Genomic DNA, 20008 nt, shown 5'->3' on the forward strand with positions numbered 1-20008 from the left:
TCCAAATTATGCATGAACTATTTCAGGAAGAAGCCGGCAGCTGGTATTCTATCTGTAATGGAGGGGCCCAGTCACCAGACCTCAACCCTATAGAGCTGTTGTGGGAGCAGCTTGACCGTATGGTGCCAAAAAATGCCCATCAAGCCAATCCAACTTGTGGGGGGGGGGGAGCATGGGGTGAAATATTTCCAGATACCTCCGCAAATTACCAGCTAGAATGCCAAAGGTCTGCAAAGCTGGTATTGTGCAAAGGAACGATCTGTGCCGAAAGCCAAGTGTGAAGAGGAAAGTATTATTTCACGTAACAATCATTATTTCTGACCTCGTCACTGTCTGGACGATATTCTCTACTCATTATGCAGCTCATCTGAGAAATACAAGTACACTTTTTTCATGGAGAAGATAAAATTGTCCGGGTGACCCCAAACATTTGCAGTGTAGCGTATGTCAGAATTTGGCAATAAAAGACACAATAACATTTTTTCAGTTTGAATTTTTTTTCCAGTAGTAAAAACCTCAAGTAACCCTAGGTCTGGATTGCATTGGTCATGTGGGGAGGCCTCTGACAAGGTTAAGGTGATGCGCACACGTTTAGTATTTTGATTTAAAAAATTTCTGCACCAAATCTGCATCTACTGGCAGAAAAAGTGCCTTTTTGCCAATTTCTATGTGTTTTTTTCCATGCGTTCTCTTTTGATTCTCAGGTGGAAAAACGTTGCAAAAAAGCTGAAAGAAATGACAAGCTGCAGATTTATTTCTGCACTAAAAATGCAAGTCACAAATATGCAACGTGTGCACAAACTGCAGGACTCTCATTGACTCTCATTGACTCTCATTGACTCTGCTGGCAGAAGGATTTGCTTGCAGTTTTGTGACAAATCTGCACCAAAAACTGCACTAAAGAAGTGATAAAAGTGCACTGTACTCACATACCTAAAAGGGGTTATCCACTTTTTAATAATGATGATCAGTCCTCAGGATCAGTCATCACTAACAGATTGTTGGGGGTCTAGTACACGGATCCCCGCAAATCAGCTGTGTGTGGCGACCAGGTGATCCCTGAGCACCGCGGTCTCTTCTTAGACCAGTGATGTCATTGTACATCGGTCATATGTCCTTGTCACACCTCAGCCTTATTAAAGACTACAGGGTTTAGCTGAAATATCAAGCCACTATACAATGCACTGTGCATAGGGAGCTGATCAGCAGGGGTCCTGTATGTCTCACCCCCAATGATCTATCGAGGGTCCATGATGAGCTGATCAGCAGGGGTCCTGCATGTCTGACCCTCAATGATCTGCCGAGGGTCCATGATGAGCTGATCAGCAGGGGTCCTGTATGTCTGACCCCAATGATCTGCCGAGGGTCCATGGTAAGCTGATCAGCAGGGGTCCTGTATGCCTAACCCCAATGATCTATCGAGGGTCCATGATGAGCTGATCAGCAGGGGCCCTGTATGTCTCACCCCCAATGATCTGCCGAGGGTCCATGATGAGCTGATCAGCAGGGGTCCTGTATGTCTCACCCCCAATGATCTGCCGAGGGTCCATGATGAGCTGATCAGCTGGGGTCCTGTATGTCTCACCCCCAATGATCTATCAAGGGTCCATGATGAGCTGATCAGCAGGGGTCCTGTATGTCTCACCCCCAATGATCTATCGAGGGTCCATGATGAGCTGATCAGCAGGGGTCCTGTATGTCTCACCCCCAATGATCTATCAAGGGTCCATGATGAGCTGATCAGCAGGGGTCCTGTATGTCTCACCTCCAATGATCTATCGAGGGTCCATGGTGAGCTGATCAGCAGGGGTCCTGTATGTCTAACCCCAATGATCTGCCGAGGGTCCATGATGAGCTGATCAGCAGGGGTCCTGCATGTCTAACCCCAATGATCTGCCGAGGGTCCATGGTGAGCTGATCAGCAGGGGTCCTGTATGTCTAACCCCAATGATCTATCGAGGGTCCATGGTGAGCTGATCAGCAGGGGTCCTGTATGTCTAACCCCAATGATCTATCGAGGGTCCATGGTGAGCTGATCAGCAGGGGTCCTGTATGTCTCACCCCCAATGATCTATCGAGGGTCCATGGTGAGCTGATCAGCAGGGGTCCTGTATGTCTCACCCCCAATGATCTGTTGAGGGTCCATGGTGAGCTGATCAGCAGGGGTCCTGTATGTCTCACCCCCAATGATCTATCGAGGGTCCATGGTGAGCTGATCAGCAGGGGTCCTGTATGTCTAACCCCAATGATCTGCCGAGGGTCCATGGTGAGCTGATCAGCAGGGGTCCTGTATGTCTCACCCCCAATGATCTGTTGAGGGTCATTGGCATATTTCATCTGATGCTCTTGCATTGTAAATGATACACAAGTGGACCCGAGGTCTCAGGCCAATTAGAAGCTGCTATTACAGTCCCAGTAAAAGCGATGAGATTTCGGAAATCTCTTACATACAGTGTGTTTTTTTTCCTGACTAAAACGTAAAATTGCTCCTTTTTTAAAAAGTCAGCATGTCAATTATTTGTATTTTTGCAGCCTTTTTTCACTATTGAAATCATTGGAAAGCGTTTTTGCTGCTTTTATGGTGAATAAAACGAAGTTTATTAAACATGTATTGTAGAAAGATGACACAAAATGCAGCCAAAAAAAAATCACTGCATAAAAAGCAAAAATGCCGCATAAAAAGCTGGCCAACATGATTTTTGGAAGCAGCTTTTTACTGGGCAGGTTTTGGCTGCAGAAAAACGCAGCAAAAATGCAACGTGTGAACATAGCGCTACCAATTAAAGTATGATCAGTTAACTCTTTCACCCCCAGCCACTAAAACACTCCAATGACCGGGCCATTTTTTGCAATTTTGACCAGTGTCACTTTGACAGGTTATAACTCTGGACGCTTCAACGGATCCCGGCAATTCTGACATTTTTTCGAGACATATTGTACTTCATGATAGTGATAAATTTAGGCCAATATTTTTTGCGTTTATTTGTAAAACGTTGGAAATTTGGCAAAAATTTTGAAAATTTAGCAGTTTTCAACCTTTGAAATTTTATGCCCAGAAATCCGAGAGTTATGTCACATAAAATAGTTACTAAATAACATTTCGCCCATGTCACTTTACACCAGCGCATTTTTCAAAGCAAACATTTTTTTTCGTTAGGAAGTTAGAAGGGGTCAAAGTTCATCAGCAATTTCTCATTTTTCCAACAAAATTTACAAAACCATTTTTTTTTAGGGACCACATCACATTTGAAGTGACTTTGAGAGGCCTAAGGGACAGAAAATACCCCAAAGGGACCCCATTCTAAAAACAGCACCCCTCACACTGCTCTAAACCACATCCAAGAAGTTCATTAATGCTTTAGGTGCTTTACATGATGCAAAGCAATGTGGAAGGAAAAAATGAAAATTTTACTTTTTTTTTTACACAAAAATGTTACTTTAGCCATAAAATTTTGCATTTTCACAAGGGTATCAGGAAAAAATGCACCATAAAATTTATTGTGCAATTTCTCCTGAGTACGCTAATACCTCATCTGTGGTGGAAATCAGTTGTTTGGGCACACGTCAGGGCTCAGAAGGAAAGGAGCGCCATTCGAATTTTTGAAAGAAAAATTAGCTGGACTCATTGGCGTACAATATGTCACGTTTTGAGACCCCCTGAGATGCCTAAACAATGGAGCTCCCCCACAAGTGACTCCATTTTGGAAACTAGACCATTCAAGGAATTTATCTAGATGTTTGAGCCCCTTGAACCCCCAGAGGCTTCACAGAAGTTGATAACGTTGAGCTGTGAAAATATATATATAAATATACCCTATATATATATCCCTATATATCCCTAACCCTAACCCTATATATATATATATATATACCCTATATATATAAATATATTATTTATTTTTTTTTTTTTTACCACAAAATTTTTGTTTCAACCAGGTAGCTTTTTTTTTTTTTTTTCAAGGGTACCAGGAAAAAATGCACCATAAAATGTATTGTGCAATTTCTCCTGCATACACAGATACCTCATATTTGGTGGAAATACATTTTTGGAGTGCACGGCAGGGCTCAGAAGGCAAGGAGCGCTATTTGGATTTTCAAACGCACGAACGCCGAGCAGTGATGTGCATCACTGATCGGCCACTGCAGGACGCACGGACGGATGAGGTGTAACAAGCAACCAGGGATCCTAAGAAAAAAAAAAGTCCCACCGAAAATTTAGCACGGATGCTGATCCGTTATGTGCATCACTGATCACCGCTTGGCCGCTGCAGGACGCACACACGGATGAGGTGCAAAAAACGACACGGGATACAATCGAAAAAAAAAACTGCCAAAAATTGAGCACGGATGCAGATCCGTTATGTGCATCATTGATCAGCGCTTGGTGGGACACACTGACGGATGAGGTCTTAAGAGGGACAGGGGATACAGAAAAAAAAATATACTCAGAAGACCCAGAGGATTAGCAGGAGGATCACTGACCAGAGGAACTGCAGGAGGAATAGAAGGCAGTAAGATTGACAGCTTATTACTGGAGCAGCAGGCAGGAAGTTGGACAGCTTATGTGTATGTGTGAGGACCCAGGAAGAACCCAGCGATGGAGGCAGATGTGATCGGACAAATGAAGATCTCGGACGTCCCGGTGACAGCAGGTAGGGGACGTCGGAGAGGGACAGCAGATGGAGAGGGGGGAGGGGGAGACCGGAGAAGCAGAGGCAGAAAAATGGGGGCAGAATAGAGATCGCGGGGGGGACATCGGCGGTGGGCAGGGCCCTCACGGGAGCGCACAGGGGCCATCACAGGAGGGCGCAACACTCACGAGGAGCAGGATCGGCGATCAGAAAGCGGCAGGAGCAGCAGTGGCGTGGTACTAAAAGTACCAGCCGGTGCACGCCACAGACATGCGGGGGGAGGGCTCCCCAGGCCGACACAACCCTGTTGAGGGAGGTCACCTCCAGACTGCCCCACTGTACGCTGATTGGAGCGATTGGAGAGATCGTGCTATGACGCACAATCAGTGCTGCATTTTTTTCTGTATCACTGTCTGGTTTTACAGCTCATGCGTCCGTGCGTCCCGCTGAGCGCTGATCAGTGGTGCACATAATGGATCTGCATCCGTGCTCACTTTTTGGCTTGACTGTTTTTTTTTTCCGTATCCCCGGTTGCTTTTGGTATCTCATCCGTCCGTGTGTCCTGCAGCGGCCGATCAATGATGCACATCACTGAACGGCGTCTGTGCGTTTGAAAAGTCAAATGGCACTCTTTCTCTTCCAAGCCCTGCCGTGCGCCCAAAGAATTGATTTCCACAACAGATGAGGTATCTGCGTATTCAGGAGAAATTGCACAATAAATTTTATGGTGCATTTTTACCTGATAACCTTGTAAAAAAAAAAAAAGCTACCTGGTTGAAGCAAAAATTGTGGTAAAAAAAAAATGATTTTCACGGCTCAACGTTATCAACTTCTGTGGAGCCCCTGGGGGCTCAAGGGGGTCACCAAACATCTACATAAATTCCTTGAGGAGTCTAGTTCCAAAATGGGGTCACTTGTGGGGGAGCTCCACTGTTTAGGCACTATAGGGGGTCTCCAAACGTGACATGGCATCTGCTAATGATTCCAACCAAGTTTGCTGTCAAATGGCGCTCCTTCTCTTATGAGCCCCACCATGCGCCCAAACAATTACTTTCCACCACATATGAGGTATCTGCGTACTCAGGAGAAATTGCACAATACGTTTTATGGTGCCGTTTCCTGATACCGTTGTGAAAAAAAAGCTACCTGGTTCAAGTAACAGTTTTGTGGTAAATATATATATATATATATATATATAATGATAGCTGGGATTACAGATCATGGTTATTCCACAAAATATTGATTTCTGAATCTTCCTGAGGTCAAACATTATTAGTATTGTTGTTTCTAAATGATTATGAACTTGTTTTCTTTGCATTATTTGAGGTGAAAGCAATGTATTGTTTTGTTATTTTCACCATTTCTCATTTTCAGAAAATAAATAAATTTATTACTTAGAAATTCAGAGACGTCAGTAGTTTATAGAATAATAGAGCAATTTACATTTTACTGAAAAATATAAAGAGAAAAATCGAAAAAACTGACAATTTTGCAGCGGTCTCTTAATTTTTGCCAGAGTTGTGTATATGGCCTGGTACCTGCCTGTTGGGCTTTATTTGCAGTGGGATGAAGTTTTCCCTACAGGTAATATTGATTCTAGTGATTATGTGGCGCCCCTGAGGTTACATCCTGTGGAGGGAGGACCTTCCCCTGTGAGCCGCTTCTCAAAGGAAGCGCGCTGGCCAATCAGAGGCAAGCGGCTCCTGCCTTTGACGTCAGCGCGCTGGGAGCGGAAGGTCTGGCATGCATCGGTCGCCTTGGTTAGCCAATACATGCAAGTTCCAGGAAGCCGGCGAGGGAACGGAAGGTAAGGTGTGCGTGCGTGCGTGCGTGCATGCGTGCGTGCGTGCGTGTGTGTGTGTGTGGACTGCAAGAGACAGGTTAGAGTGCCGTGGATGTACTGAACCGGAAGTGTGTGCGGTGAGTATTTTGCTCGTACAGCAAGGCTTTCTCGTAAACCGAGTTACAAATTTACAGAAAGCTTTGCTCGTTAGGCGAAATACTTGCTAACTGGGTTACTTGTTAAGCGAGGTTCCACTGTACTAAAATTTTTTGGAGGCCCGGCTAGCGCTTGTTGATCACGGGCAGTAATATATGATGTATTTTCTCTGCTTTTTATGTCAGCAAGTTTTTTTATTTTGTTGTGATTCATTGATATTTTTGTATGGTTAATTTATTTATTATATATGTGGTGATGTTCTATTGAATCAACCATGAGATTTTAAATGATATACCATTAAAAAAAATTTTTTTATCAACTTTTTGTATGCTTCTCTGTGTGACATTTACTTTTGAGTTTAAATACTGTTACTCTTTCATACTGTTTGTATCTTGATGTATTAATAGAAATGTTTGAACATTTGTCTAAGCTGTGATTTAAAAAAAAAATAATGAAATCTATTTTTATCTCCAACAGAAAATCTAAATGATCATTCTGGAGGAAATGTCATGTTATCACTAGAATATAATGTAAAAGATGAAGATAACCTGTGTCAGTCCTCAGGAAAAAACCTCACTACGATTAATGTACATCAAGAAGATCCTGTTAAATATAAGCGAAATCAGACAAGAGAGAAGCCGTACTCATGTGCAGAATGCGGGAAATGTTTTAAAGTAAAATTAAATCTTGTTACTCATCTAAGAATTCACATAGAAGAGAAGCAGTTCTCATGTTCAGAATGTGGGAAACATTTTGCAAACAAATCAAATCTTGTTGTACATGAGAAAAGTCACAAAAATGAGATGTTGTGTTCATGTTCAGAATGTGGTAAATGTTTTTCAAACAAATATCATCTTATTAGACATCAAAGAATTCACACAGGAGAGAAGCCGTTTTTATGTTCAGAATGTGGGAAATGTTTTGCAAACAAATCAAATCTTGTTGTACATGAGAAAAGTCACAAAAATGAGATGTTGTGTTCATGTTCAGAATGTGGGAAATGTTTTTCAAAGAAATATCATCTTATTAGACATCAAAGAATTCACACAGGAGAGAATCCGTTTTTATGTTCAGAATGTGGGAAATGTTTTTCAAAAAAATCTAACCTTGTTAAACATCAGAGAATTCACACAGGAAAGAAGCTGTTTACATGTTCAGAATGTGAGAAATGTTTTCTAACTAGATCAGCTCTTGTTACACATGTTAGCATTCACACAGGAGAGAAACCGTATTCATGCTCAGAATGTGGGAAATGTTTTATTACAAAAGCACGTCTTGTTATACATCAGAGAATTCACACAGGAGAGAAGCCATATTCATGTTCAGTATGTCAGAAACGTTTTGCCGCTAAATCAGGCCTTATTAGACATAAGAACGTTCACACAGTAGAAAAGCCGTATTCATGTTCAGAATGTGGGAAATGTTTTAAAGATAAATCAAGTCTTATTCCGCATAAAAGATGTCACACAGCAGAGAAGCCATATTCATGTTCAGAATGTGAGAAACGTTTTGTAAATCAAATGGCTCTTGTTCGACATGTGAGAACTCATACAGGAGAGAAGCCATATTCATGTTCAGAATGTGAGAAATGTTTTATTAGCAAATCACATCTTGTTATACATCAGAGAATTCACACAGGAGAGAGGCCATATTCATGTTCAGAATGTGGCAAATGTTTTACAGGAAAATCAAATTTTATTCAGCATAAAAGATGTCACACAGGAGAGAAGCCGTATTCATGTTCACAATGTGGGAAGTGTTTTATTGTAAAAAGTGCTCTTGTGCGTCATGAGCGAACTCATACAGGAGAGAAGGCATATTCATGTTCAGAAGTTGGGAAACAGTTTAAAGAAAAGTCAAACATTGTTAGACATGAGAGAAGTCACACTGGAGAGAAGCCATACTCATGTTCAAAATGTCATAAAGTTTTTAAACATAAATCAAGTCTGACTGCGCATGAGAGAATTCACACAGGAAAAGAATATTCATGTTCCGAATGTGGAAAATGTTTTTGGAATAAAGCAAATCTTCTTTCTCATGTGAAAATTCACACAGGAGAGAAGACATATTCATCTTCAGAATGGGGGAAACCGTTTAATACTGAAGCCCTGCTAAGTGATCATCAAAGAGATCACACTGAAGAGAAGCCATTTACATGTAGCGAATGTGGGATATGTTTTATATATGAATCAAGTCTTCTCAGACATAAGAAAGTTCACAAAGGAGAGAAGCCATATTCATGTTTAGAATGTGGGAAACCGTTTAATACTGAAGCCCTGCTAAGTGATCATCAAAGAGATCATACTAGAGAGACGCCATTTACATGTAGTGAATGTGGGATATGTTTTATATGTGAATCAAGTCTTCTCAGACATAAGAAAGTTCACAATCAGAGTGTGGAAAATGTTTCTTTAAACAAATCATTTCAGGTTAAACATCTAAGAAGTTACACAGTAGAGAAGCCGTATTCATGCTTCGAATGTGGAAAATGCTTTATTAGCAAAGACAAACTTCATGCTCATCAGACAAATCACACACAGGGGAAGCTGTTTTGATGCTTAATATGAAAAATGTTTTACAAAGATTTTTTTCTGGATGGTCCTCCCACTTCCAGAAATCATGTGCTTTACAGAAACAAACCCACTAAGATTTTCAGTTATGAAACTTTCTACTACAAATCTGCATATGAATATTTTCTCCTCCGCTCCTGATTCTATGTTGTGTCTTTAGTGAGAGCTATCCTAGCTGATGTTTATGACTTAACAATTGTTTCATAAAAACTGTACATGTCTTCCTTTTAGCAATGATCTGTAGAGACAACCTGCTGGTGCTTTTGTCTGATAATATCTTTTTTTTTAGTAAACTGATCAAAAATAAACATGTCTACATGTTAAAGGGGTATTCCGAGTTGATGTATTTCCCAATTATTTACTGCAGGGTAACTGTTACACTAGCAGATGCAGACCCAGTGCGCCATAGACCGGGCTTACTCTGGAAAGCATGACTAAGTGTCTACTGGGTTTTCACCAGAGCCTGTGATGATGAGGATGGACTTTACAGCTGTTAGACACCAGGTACCACTCCAGGACAGTTTCTGATATGTCGCCAGCTGACGCAAAGGTCAGGGATGCAAGTATAGAGGGCAGGCAGGATGGAGCAGGTAGTGAAGGCTGACCGGACGGAGTACATTCAGGAAACAAGAGACAGGCATAACTGGTACAAATCCTGGAGATGGACCTGCCAAACAGGTTTTGCTTCAGGACACAGGCAGGACGAGTCAGGAACTAAGACAGTGGGCAGACAGCAGACTGGAGTACTGACGGGATCAGACAAACCAGAAACCTAATTGCTCAGGCACCTTCCTACAGGGGAAGGTGCCTTAAATACCCAGTGCCTCTCAGCACTAGGCTGAAGAGCACTTTCTGAGTGTGCGCTTATGCCCTAAGGACGTTGCCAAGAGACCTGTGCAACGTGTGCAGCCCCTGGAGCATGGGAAAAGCAGGAGCAGAGGAGCGAGCAGGCTAGGTTTGGTGGCAAGTAGATCAACGTTGCTGCCGAGGAGAGGAGGCGGCAGGACAATGCAGGATGCTGACGTTACGGTACCCTATTTACGGCCCTTCGTCACCAGGACCGAAGGGAATTTCATTTGGAAAAGGGGAGCATGGTATTCTCCCTGGGTTCCTACCATAAAGTTCTTCACTTCAAAGACAATCATAGCACACAGGTGCAGGAGTGGAGCAAGGATCCCTGGAGAAGCGGCTGATGACTACTGGCTTGAGAAGAAATCCCTGGAAGGAATTGTGTATGTGTAACGAAGCAGGAAGCTTCAATTTGTGTGATACTGTGTTGATCCGCCTGGTAACTTCAAAAGGACCAATGATGCGTGGACCCAACTTGTAAAATGGCACCTTAAGACAAATATATTTCAAGGAGAGCCATACCGTATCTCCAGGATGGAATTGAAGAGAATCCCTGTGCCTCTTGTCAGCATGTTCCTTCATCTAGTCGGACGATTTCTTAAGAGAGGTTTTAGTGTGGTTGCAAATTTTAGTGAAATCCCTAGTAAGAACATCGGCTTCAGGGATATCCGAGGTGATTTTCACAGGAAGAGGTATGTTAGGCTGTTGACCAGACCACGAAGAAAGATTACTTCATGGAGGCCTCGCTCATGTGATTGTTGTCAGAGAATTCAACCCAAGTCAGCAGCTTAGCCCAGTCATCTCGGTGCGCATTATTGAAATACTGCAGAAAAGTTGTAAGAATCTGGTTGACCCGCTGTACCTGGCTATTGGACAGAGGATGGTAAGCAGATGAAAAAATCCAACGACACATCCAAAAGTTTACACGCAGCCCCCCTTAACCCTTTCAAGACCGGCCGATTTTGCGCTGTTTTTTTTCGCCATTCTTCTGAGAGACATCGTTTTTAATTTTCAGTCAATATGTTCATGTGAGGGCTTGCTTTTTGCGGAACGAGCTGTACTTTTAAATGAAACCATAAGTTTTACCATACAGTGTACTGGAAAACGGCAAAAAAATTCCAATTGCGTAAAAATTGCAAAAAACTGCAATAGCACTACTGTTTTTGAGATTTTATTCACTGTGTTCACTATATCGCAAAACTGATGTGTCGGTGTGATGCCTCAGGTGGGTGCGACCGCTTAGACACCAAACATGAATAGCTTTACTTTTATCTAAGGGGTTAAAAAAATTAGAAGTTTGTCCGAAAAAAGTGACATACGTTTTACGCCATATTCCATTACCCATAGCGTTCTCAATTATCGGAATCTATGGCTCAGTGATGGCTTATCTTTTGCGTCTCGAGCTGATATTTTTTTTATGGTACCATTTTTGCACAGAGGCTACGTTTTGATCGCCTGTTATTGCATTTAGCACGAAATTTGTGGCTACCAAAAACCGTAATTTTGGGGGTTTGAATTTTTTTTGCCACTATGCCATTTACCGATCAGATTAATTGATTTTATATTTTGATAGATTGGGCATTTTTGAATGTGGTGATACCAAATGTGTGTATAATTTATTTTTTTTAACCCTTTAATTATCAATGGGGCGAAAGGGGGGGGATTTTAAGTTTTAGGGTTTTTTATTTTTTTAATTTTATAAACCTTTTTTAACTTTTTTTATTTTACTAGATCCCCTTGGGGACTACATGGATCAGCTGTCTGATCGCTCTGCCATATCTGCTGATCACAGCTACACAGCTGTGAACAGCAGATATGCTCATTACCTGTCTCAATTAGCTCTCGGCTGTGTGAGGCAGGAATGAGTCATGTGAGCTACAGGAGTCATCACATGACTCTGTGCTGCCATGACAACTACCAGAAGTCACGTGACTTCCGGTATCGGCCATTGAGTAAATGTTTACCACCAATGCGATTATAATGGCGCTGTCACATATTGACAGCGCCATTTAAGGGGATAAAAGGCATGGGCGGATAATGATTCCGCTCGTGCCTGGCAGGCACATCTTAGCTGGATTAATCAGCTGAGATGTGCACCGAATGCTGCAAGCTGCTTGCAGCAGACCTCGGGCAGTAAACACTATGACCGCTAGGACGCAAGATTACTGCCCACGGTCATTAAGGGGTTAATCTGAACATGAACTTAATTAACTGTTTGCCGCCCTGTACTCTGTTTGCCGCCCCGTGCTCTGTTTGTCCCCCCCCCCCACACACCTTGGCACAGCCGCACACAGCTTAAAAATAAAAAAAAAACACTCACCTTCCAGCACCCACTCCACCGTTGTGCGCCGCTGGGTCCTCAGTCACTTCCTGCGCGGCCACAAGACGCCGGCGCCGCTTTCTGATGCTCCTCCATCTCCTAGGCAACAGGCCTGCGGCCTAGGAGAGGGGGAGTGTCAGAGGGAGGAGAAATGTCTCTGCTTCAACACAACTTTGAACTGCCGGCGCGATCACACCGACCGTTCAAAGTGGCTGAATGTGGCGACGGCGCACGTGCCAGCAAAAAGGGCTTTGCGTGCCCAGTCTGGCAAGCGTGCCTTAGGTTCGCCATCACTGGTCTATAAGGACGGCCTCACCCAGTCCATGCATTGTGTTCAGAAATTCTACAGACTTGCATAGATGTTTGAATAAGCCCTTATACAGATCACATGAAGGCTACACAGGGCTAAAGTCGCCAGGATGAGACAATCTAATGTGTATGTGTGACGCCCTGGACAAGCCAGGTAGTCACAGGTAGGCCCTTACACAAACCACCCCCCCCCCTTAGAAAGGTGACAGCAGCCAATCTACAAAAACCTTGTCACCTCCCTCCAGGTTTGATGTTCACACCAGGGGGGGCAAAGCCAGCCGGTTGGCTCCGCCCACCAAGGAGTTCACAAGCCTTGAGGCGGGAAAAAGAGTCTGGTCTAGTTTTGAGAGTGAAGCGGAGTGGAGTTTAAGGGCAGACCTGTGTCCAGGTCTGCCGTAGCCTACACCAGGTGTCTGGGTTGGAGCCCAGTCACCTCTGGCAAGGAGGCAGACGGTGGTGGCCGCTTGCAGGAGCTGGGATTACAGCCGGTGGAACCGTAAGGACCGGGGACGGGTGGTGGCCCGCTGGTACCAAACTGGTGAACCGATTGAAAACCGGAGCACCAGGAGGGGTACTCAGACCCAGTACGAAGCCCAGAAACAACTGGGCTGAGTCAAATCAACTGATTGAGGACTGGACTTTAGGCCCTTTCCCACCTAAGACCCGACTGAAGACAACAGCCCAACCACAGGGGTAGAAAGCCACCGCCCAGGCATCGAGACCCGACGGGCCAGCGTCTGTGGGCAAAAGGGCTCTACCGGCACACACCAGGCTGGGGAGCGGACTACCGTTGCTCAGGCATAGGGGTCATCATTTCTACAAAAGTGAGGTGCAGGAGAAAGGTGGAAACCACCAACCTGAAAAAGGGGAAAACCGCAGCCGGCTGCGGGCACCGTCCACCATCTTGTTTGGTTTACCAGAGACTCCAGCGTGTTTGTAATAGTGAGTACAACAGTGCCTTCGGGCCGCGCACCGCACCGTACCGACACGCCAGCAGCGTGATTCATTCCCCCGCCCCCGGGACCATCATCCCCCTACCCACGGAGGGGTCAACATCAAGCTGCGCAACACTGTCCCCGGGAGCCTAGTCAACGGCAGCGGTGGTGTCCATCCAGTTACCACAAACCGTGGGTGTCGTCAAAAACTCAAATCCCTTACAAATAACCGAGGCCGTGGACCTCCCCACCGAAGTCCCTACGTGTAGCGCCAACCCCCTTCCAGAGCGACGTGACCCCCGGGTCCGTGAGGAGCTCGAGCCACCCACCGACGAGCACGGATCCGAGCGGCTTGGCGGTACATATGGAGGCTTCCCGACTTACCCCGAGAATGGATGTCAAGGGAGGGAAGGAACTGGCGTGTTAATTCCACTTGTCCATCCTTTTGTTATCTTGAAAGATAATCCACCCCCAGAGGAGGCGACATCTGCTCTCAGAGAACACAAGAACATTTGGCCGAGCACTCCTGTATGTGATAGTCAAGAGAGAGCTGTCGGCCAAATGATTGTAGGGATTGGTTACGGGCCTTAAAGGGATTGTTTAGTGAAAACAGGTTATCACCTATCCATGGGCCATGTGATCACCTGCTGATCAGTATCCGATCACTGGGACCCGCACTGATTGGGAAAATGGGGAATTTTTATCCATATGTTTCAGGTATGTGTGACATCAGTTTTTTACACGGATGCCACACGTACTCATGTTGTTCTATGGTGTTCCTCACACATGCGTGTTTTCACATGGACCGTGTGGCCCCACGTTCCCCTGCACGCAGATATGTCCGTTTTTTCTCCAGCAGCACATGTGTCACCCCGATATGATCCGTATGACACGTATTGGAGAAAACACGAGTCTCTGAAATAAAATGAATTTTTATATTCACTTGTCTCTAGCCATGTTGTCACCTGCTTCCGATCCCCGCTCATTATAGTCAATGAATATGCACTGCCTGGAGGACCTGGAAGCAGCAGAGACATCAGTGCCAGGGACAACATCGCTGGGGACTGGAGTATCCAGCAGTGTATGTGCAGTGAGGTCAGGAGGTCATTGGAGTATCCAAGGAACTCTGACGATATCCTGACACCCACGCTACCGCGGGTGTAGCGACAGTGACTTCACAGGTTCATCAACGTTCATTGGGAACTCCGATGAACCCATGATGTTACTGCCGCGACATCCACAATACCGCGGATGTCACAGGGGTGTCATCAGGATGTCATCTGAGTTCATTGTGAACTCTGATTAACCCATGACATCACGGCCACGCCCGCACACATACTGCTGAGGGCGTCACTGCGGTAACCTGAGCTCACTTTATGAGATCCAGGTCACCGAATGGAAGCATACACAGCACTGTGTGTGTGCTCTCACAATCAATGAGGAACGTTCGGTTCTCCATTGAATGTGACAGCAGTATGGGTGTGGCTTGCACCTGTTTAAACACGGACATCTGAAAGGGGCCTTATAGATACCCATCTACTGTATGTACTATCGTTTTGAGTTGCTGCAAATTATGATGTTCTCCTCCTCAGCGGCTAAAAATACTTCTCAAAATTTCTAAGGAGTATTGTTACCTCTTTTTAAAATATGTAGTGTGACCTCTGCCAGAGCCTGTCCTATGGAACAGTGGTGACACCAGCTTCAGACGCAAAGCGAGAAGCTACTTGCGTCCCTTTAAAAAATTTCGCCCCATATGACCTGAATCAGGCGGTGCGAGCCTCATGGAGTTATATCGCCACCAAAGGAGGGAAACACCGAGAAACACGACTGGGGCCTAATAAATGAGGGGCATAAGAGGATCAGGGGCTGCTAAAGACAGAAAATAAACTGTCAGCGAGATCTGAACAGTTTACTGTGGGTCTACATGCGAGGACTGGAAATTACCTACGTGTGACCGCAGCCCAATACAGATCTAACCGGCAATGTGTGACCGCAGCCCGATACAGATCCAACCGGCAATGTGTGACCGCAGCCCGATACAGATCCAACCGGCAATGTGTGACCGCAGCCCGATACAGATCCAACCGGCAATGTGTGACCGCAGCCCGATACAGATCCAACCGGCAATGTGTGACCACAGCCCGATACAGATCCAACCGTCAATGTGTGACCGCAGCCCGATACAGATCCAACCGGCAATGTGTGACCGCAGCCCGATACAGATCCAACCGGCAGCGACTGATCACTAATGTCACTCCGAGCTTTATCATTATAGGAATGAACATTCAGCCACTACGTCTAGAACAGTTTTATAAAAACAAATATACCAATAATTCTAACAAAAAGGAGAAATATTTATACAGTTATTATTTATAGAGAACCACTGATTCCATGCTGCACATGGGAACGGGTTACACACAATATACAGGTAAAATATATCTTTGTACCGTGTTAGCCAGTAGAGATAAAAAATTGTTTAAAAGACCTGAAGTCCTCAGCGGTTGATACCTTTTTAATGGCTAACTGAAAAGATGGTAATAATAGCAAGTTTTCGAGACTACTCAGGTCTCTTCATCAGGCTCAGTATAACACAAAATACCGATATTACAGTGAATAAACCAATTCTGACAGACGGGTACAGAGGCGAGCGGACCCTGCCCTCGGGGGCTTACAGTCTGCAGGGTAATGGGGAGGAGACAGTAGGTCGGGGATACAAATATATAACACTGACAGACGGGTACAGAGGCGAGCGGACCCTGCCCTCGGGGGCTTACAGTCTGCAGGGTAATGGGGAGGAGACAGTAGGTCGGGGATACAAATATATAACACTGACAGACGGGTACAGAGGGGAGCAGACCCTGTCCTCGGGGGCTCACAGTCTACAGAGGGGAATGGGGAGGAGACAGAAGGTCGGGGATACAAATATATAACACTGACAGACGGGTGCAGAGGGGAGCGGACCCTGCCCTCGGGGGCTCACAGTCTACAGGGTAATGGGAAGGAGACAGAAGGTCGGGGATACAAATATATAACACTGACAGACGGGTACAGAGAGGAGCAGACCCTGTCCTCGGGGGCTTATAGTCTACAGGGTAATGGAGAGGAGACAGGTCGGGGATACAAATATATAACACTGACAGACGGGTACAGAGGGGAGCGGACCCTGTCCTCGGGGGCTCAGTCTACAGGGTAATGGAGAGGAGACAGGTCGGGGATACAAATATATAACACTGACAGACGGGTACAGAGGGGAGCGGACCCTGTCCTCGGGGGCTCAGTCTACAGGGTAATGGGGAGGAGACAGAAGGTCGGGGATACAAATATATAACACTGACAGACGGGTACAGAGGGGAGCGGACCCTGCCCTCGGGGGCTTACACCCTAGGAGACAGAAGGTCGGAGATACAAATATATAACAATCAACTTTACAAATCAATACATAGCATTAAGCCATGTTGAACTTTGGAGACAATGAAAGAAAAAAAAATGTTTTGTATCCGAGGCCCGTGTGATTTAGGTGTAGAAATTGTATTTCTGCATTTACCATAAAAATCCTCTCTGGTTGAATACATTGGAGGACACAGGAGGAGGATGTGGATTATACCACACTGTTCTCTCAGTCTAAGGCTGTGTCCGCACTTTGCGTTTCTACCTGCGTTTCAGCTGCTTTTCTGCAGCGTTTTGAACTGCAGCGTTTTCATGCCAAAATGCATGCATTTTGATTTTCCTGCAAAGTCTATGGGAAAAGTGGATTTCTTGTGCGCACTTTGCTGTTCAAAACGCTGCGTTTAGTTTGCATAAATTTGGGCAAAAACTCAGCGTTCAAAGAAGCAGCATGTCAGTTGTTTTTGCCATTTGGGCTGCATTTTGCATTGAAGTCAATGAGAAGTTGTAAAAAGCAGCAAACATCAAAATTCCAGCGTTTTACCTGCTTTTTATCTGCAGAAAGAATGCGTTTTGGACGACATAAACGCATGCTTTTCTGACATCAAAATAATTAAATATGTCCCTTTACACACACACATAGTCCGACAATTAAATTAATGAAAAATATTAATTTATTGCTATTTTTTTTTAAACTCGTTTTATTGAAGGTTAAGTATATCATTACAATAAAAGACAATTCAGCAATTTGTACAATAAGAATATGTGTAAATTGGTTAATAGCTAGATTGATAATGCATCAACAATCAAGTCAACATCTATTACATTCAGCATGGCATTAGTACAGTAGATATTTCAAAGGTGTCAGCTCGCGAGCCATATCCAACCTGGGGCAAAAAGCCCATATTGACAAGGAATGTACAACCCAAGTGTCAGGGACCACGTCACATTGCTAATACAGAGTCTCGTGGATTACATATTTCTCCTTCCCCATCACTGGAGTAATATCAAGTATCACTGCGACAGTAATGACTGTAGGTTATCGGTCAGGGAACCGGGTGATCCTCCGGTCAAGGGCGAACCCAACCATCTGCCCCATATTTTGTCAAATTTGTTTAAAGAACCTCTCGTCTTAAATACAAATTGTTCTAACGGAATTATAGCATTTACCAATGCAATCCAAGAGGCTCTAGTTGGGGGGTGAGTGCTCATCCAATTTAGTATAAAGCCCTTCCGGGCCAAAAACAGGACATTTTTTATTAATAGATTCTCATCTTGGGACCAGGAGTGTACATCTACCACCCCGAATAAACACAGAATTGGGCTTATAGTAACCGGTTTTTGAAGTATGGTGGAAAGAGTCGCTACAACCTCACCCCAATAGGAGAGAATGACCCGGCATTCCCATATCATGTGCCAGAAATCTGCACCGTCTCTCCCACATCTCGGACAACCCACCGCCACCAATTTATTCATCTTTTTCATCTTTTTCAGTCTTTGGGGAGTGATATAACTCTGGTGTATTATATATAATTGGATCAGTCTATTATTAATTGCGGGAGAGACCAAAGTGTGGGATTCGACAATGTCATCCCACACTACATCATCAATTTCAGGAATCCTGGCACTCCACTTCTCCCGGACAGAAAGAGGACTGTTCATGGCCTTGGCACGAATGAGGGAGGAGAATAGTTTGGAAATAAGACCGCCAGGGCCCTGTTATCTGATAATTCCAATGATTGGGAAGGAAGAGAATCTAGCCCCACGACCAGAGAACTGAGCCCAAAAGGCGTGCCTGATCTGGAGATACTGAAACCCATGAGATTCCGGCAGATCGAATTCTGCCCGCAGTTGCGCAAAAGGGCGGAGTTCACCATCACGGATAATTGAACTCAGGGAGACTATTCCGCGATTCCTCCATTCACCAAACCCCGGCAACCCACAAAAGTGTGGAAGGTCCAGGTTATCCCATAAGGGGGTCTCAATTGGTATGTCATGAAATCCGAATATGGCTTTAGCCTCTTTCCAAATCCTGGCCCCTAGTTTGTATATCGGGAGGACACGGCCCTCAGGGGCTCTCTTGTGATCTGTCAACAGTGGCCATAGGAGATCCACACCCGTGAACTCTGGCAAGAGTCCCTCCGGAGAACCCCTCACCCCAGGAAGTGTCCATTGACCCAAATATTTCAATTGTCCGGCCAGATAATATATATAAAGATCAGGAAGGGCCATACCCCCCAGGTCTTTGGGTCTCTGTAATTTGGCCAATTGGACTTTCGATCTGGAAGCACCCCAGACAAAGGTGATCATTAAGGATTCCAGTGTCCGAAAGAAGGAGCTGGGGATCTGCACAAATACATGCTGGGTAATATTTGGTTGCACTATCATTTTAAGGAGATTAATCCTTCCTGCCACTGAAAGCGGGAGCTGGCTCCATCTATTAAATTTCTCCCCGAGGTGTGATAACAGGGGGGCAATATTTCTTGCTATCATCTCCGAAGGGTTTCTTGTCAGTATAATCCCAAGGTATTTGAAGTGATCTACCACTGGAACCCTACATATGTGGGTGTTCACCATTTCCTCTCTGTCCCGAGACAGAAAGAGGAGGTACGACTTTGACCAGTTTATTGACAGACCCGAGAACTCCCCGAATCAGTCAATTAGTTCCACGGCTCTAGGAATAGAGGAATCCGGATCAGATGCAAACAATAACAAGTCATCTGCATATAGAGACAAGCGTTCATCTCCCTTACGGTGCTTCACTCCTCGGTAAATTGGGTCCGCCCGAATGCGCACCGCCAACGGCTCCATGGCCAGGGCGAACAGGAGAGGGGATAGGGGACATCCCTGTCTGGTTCCCCTCCCGAAGGGAAAAGTTGCCAACACCCCGCCACCCACCTGAATGTTAGCAGATGGTGCTTTATATATAATCTCAATCCATCTAATGAATTTGTTGCCGAAACCAAATGCCCGCAGCACCTCCAGCAGGTATGGCCACTCTATAGAGTCAAAGGCCTTGGCCGCATCCAATGAGACCAGAGCCCTATCCTCCCCTAACTTGGTGCCCATCT

General features: G+C 44.9%; 1 protein-coding gene across 1 annotated transcript in view; it reads left to right on the forward strand.

Moving 5' to 3' along the window:
• The window catches only part of LOC142297465 (uncharacterized), a 159888-nt gene extending 150423 nt beyond the window's left edge, over positions 1-9465 (forward strand). Inside the window, exon 17 of the mRNA XM_075341691.1 lies at positions 7048-9465. Within this exon, the coding sequence (XP_075197806.1) occupies positions 7048-9125 (2078 nt within the window). The 3' untranslated portion in view covers positions 9126-9465. The remainder of the gene's footprint in view (positions 1-7047) is intronic.
• Positions 9466-20008: the final 10543 nt, after the last annotated feature.

This window comes from Anomaloglossus baeobatrachus, chromosome 3, assembly GCF_048569485.1.
Source record: "Anomaloglossus baeobatrachus isolate aAnoBae1 chromosome 3, aAnoBae1.hap1, whole genome shotgun sequence".
In the NCBI taxonomy this organism is placed as follows: Eukaryota; Metazoa; Chordata; class Amphibia; order Anura; family Aromobatidae; genus Anomaloglossus; species Anomaloglossus baeobatrachus.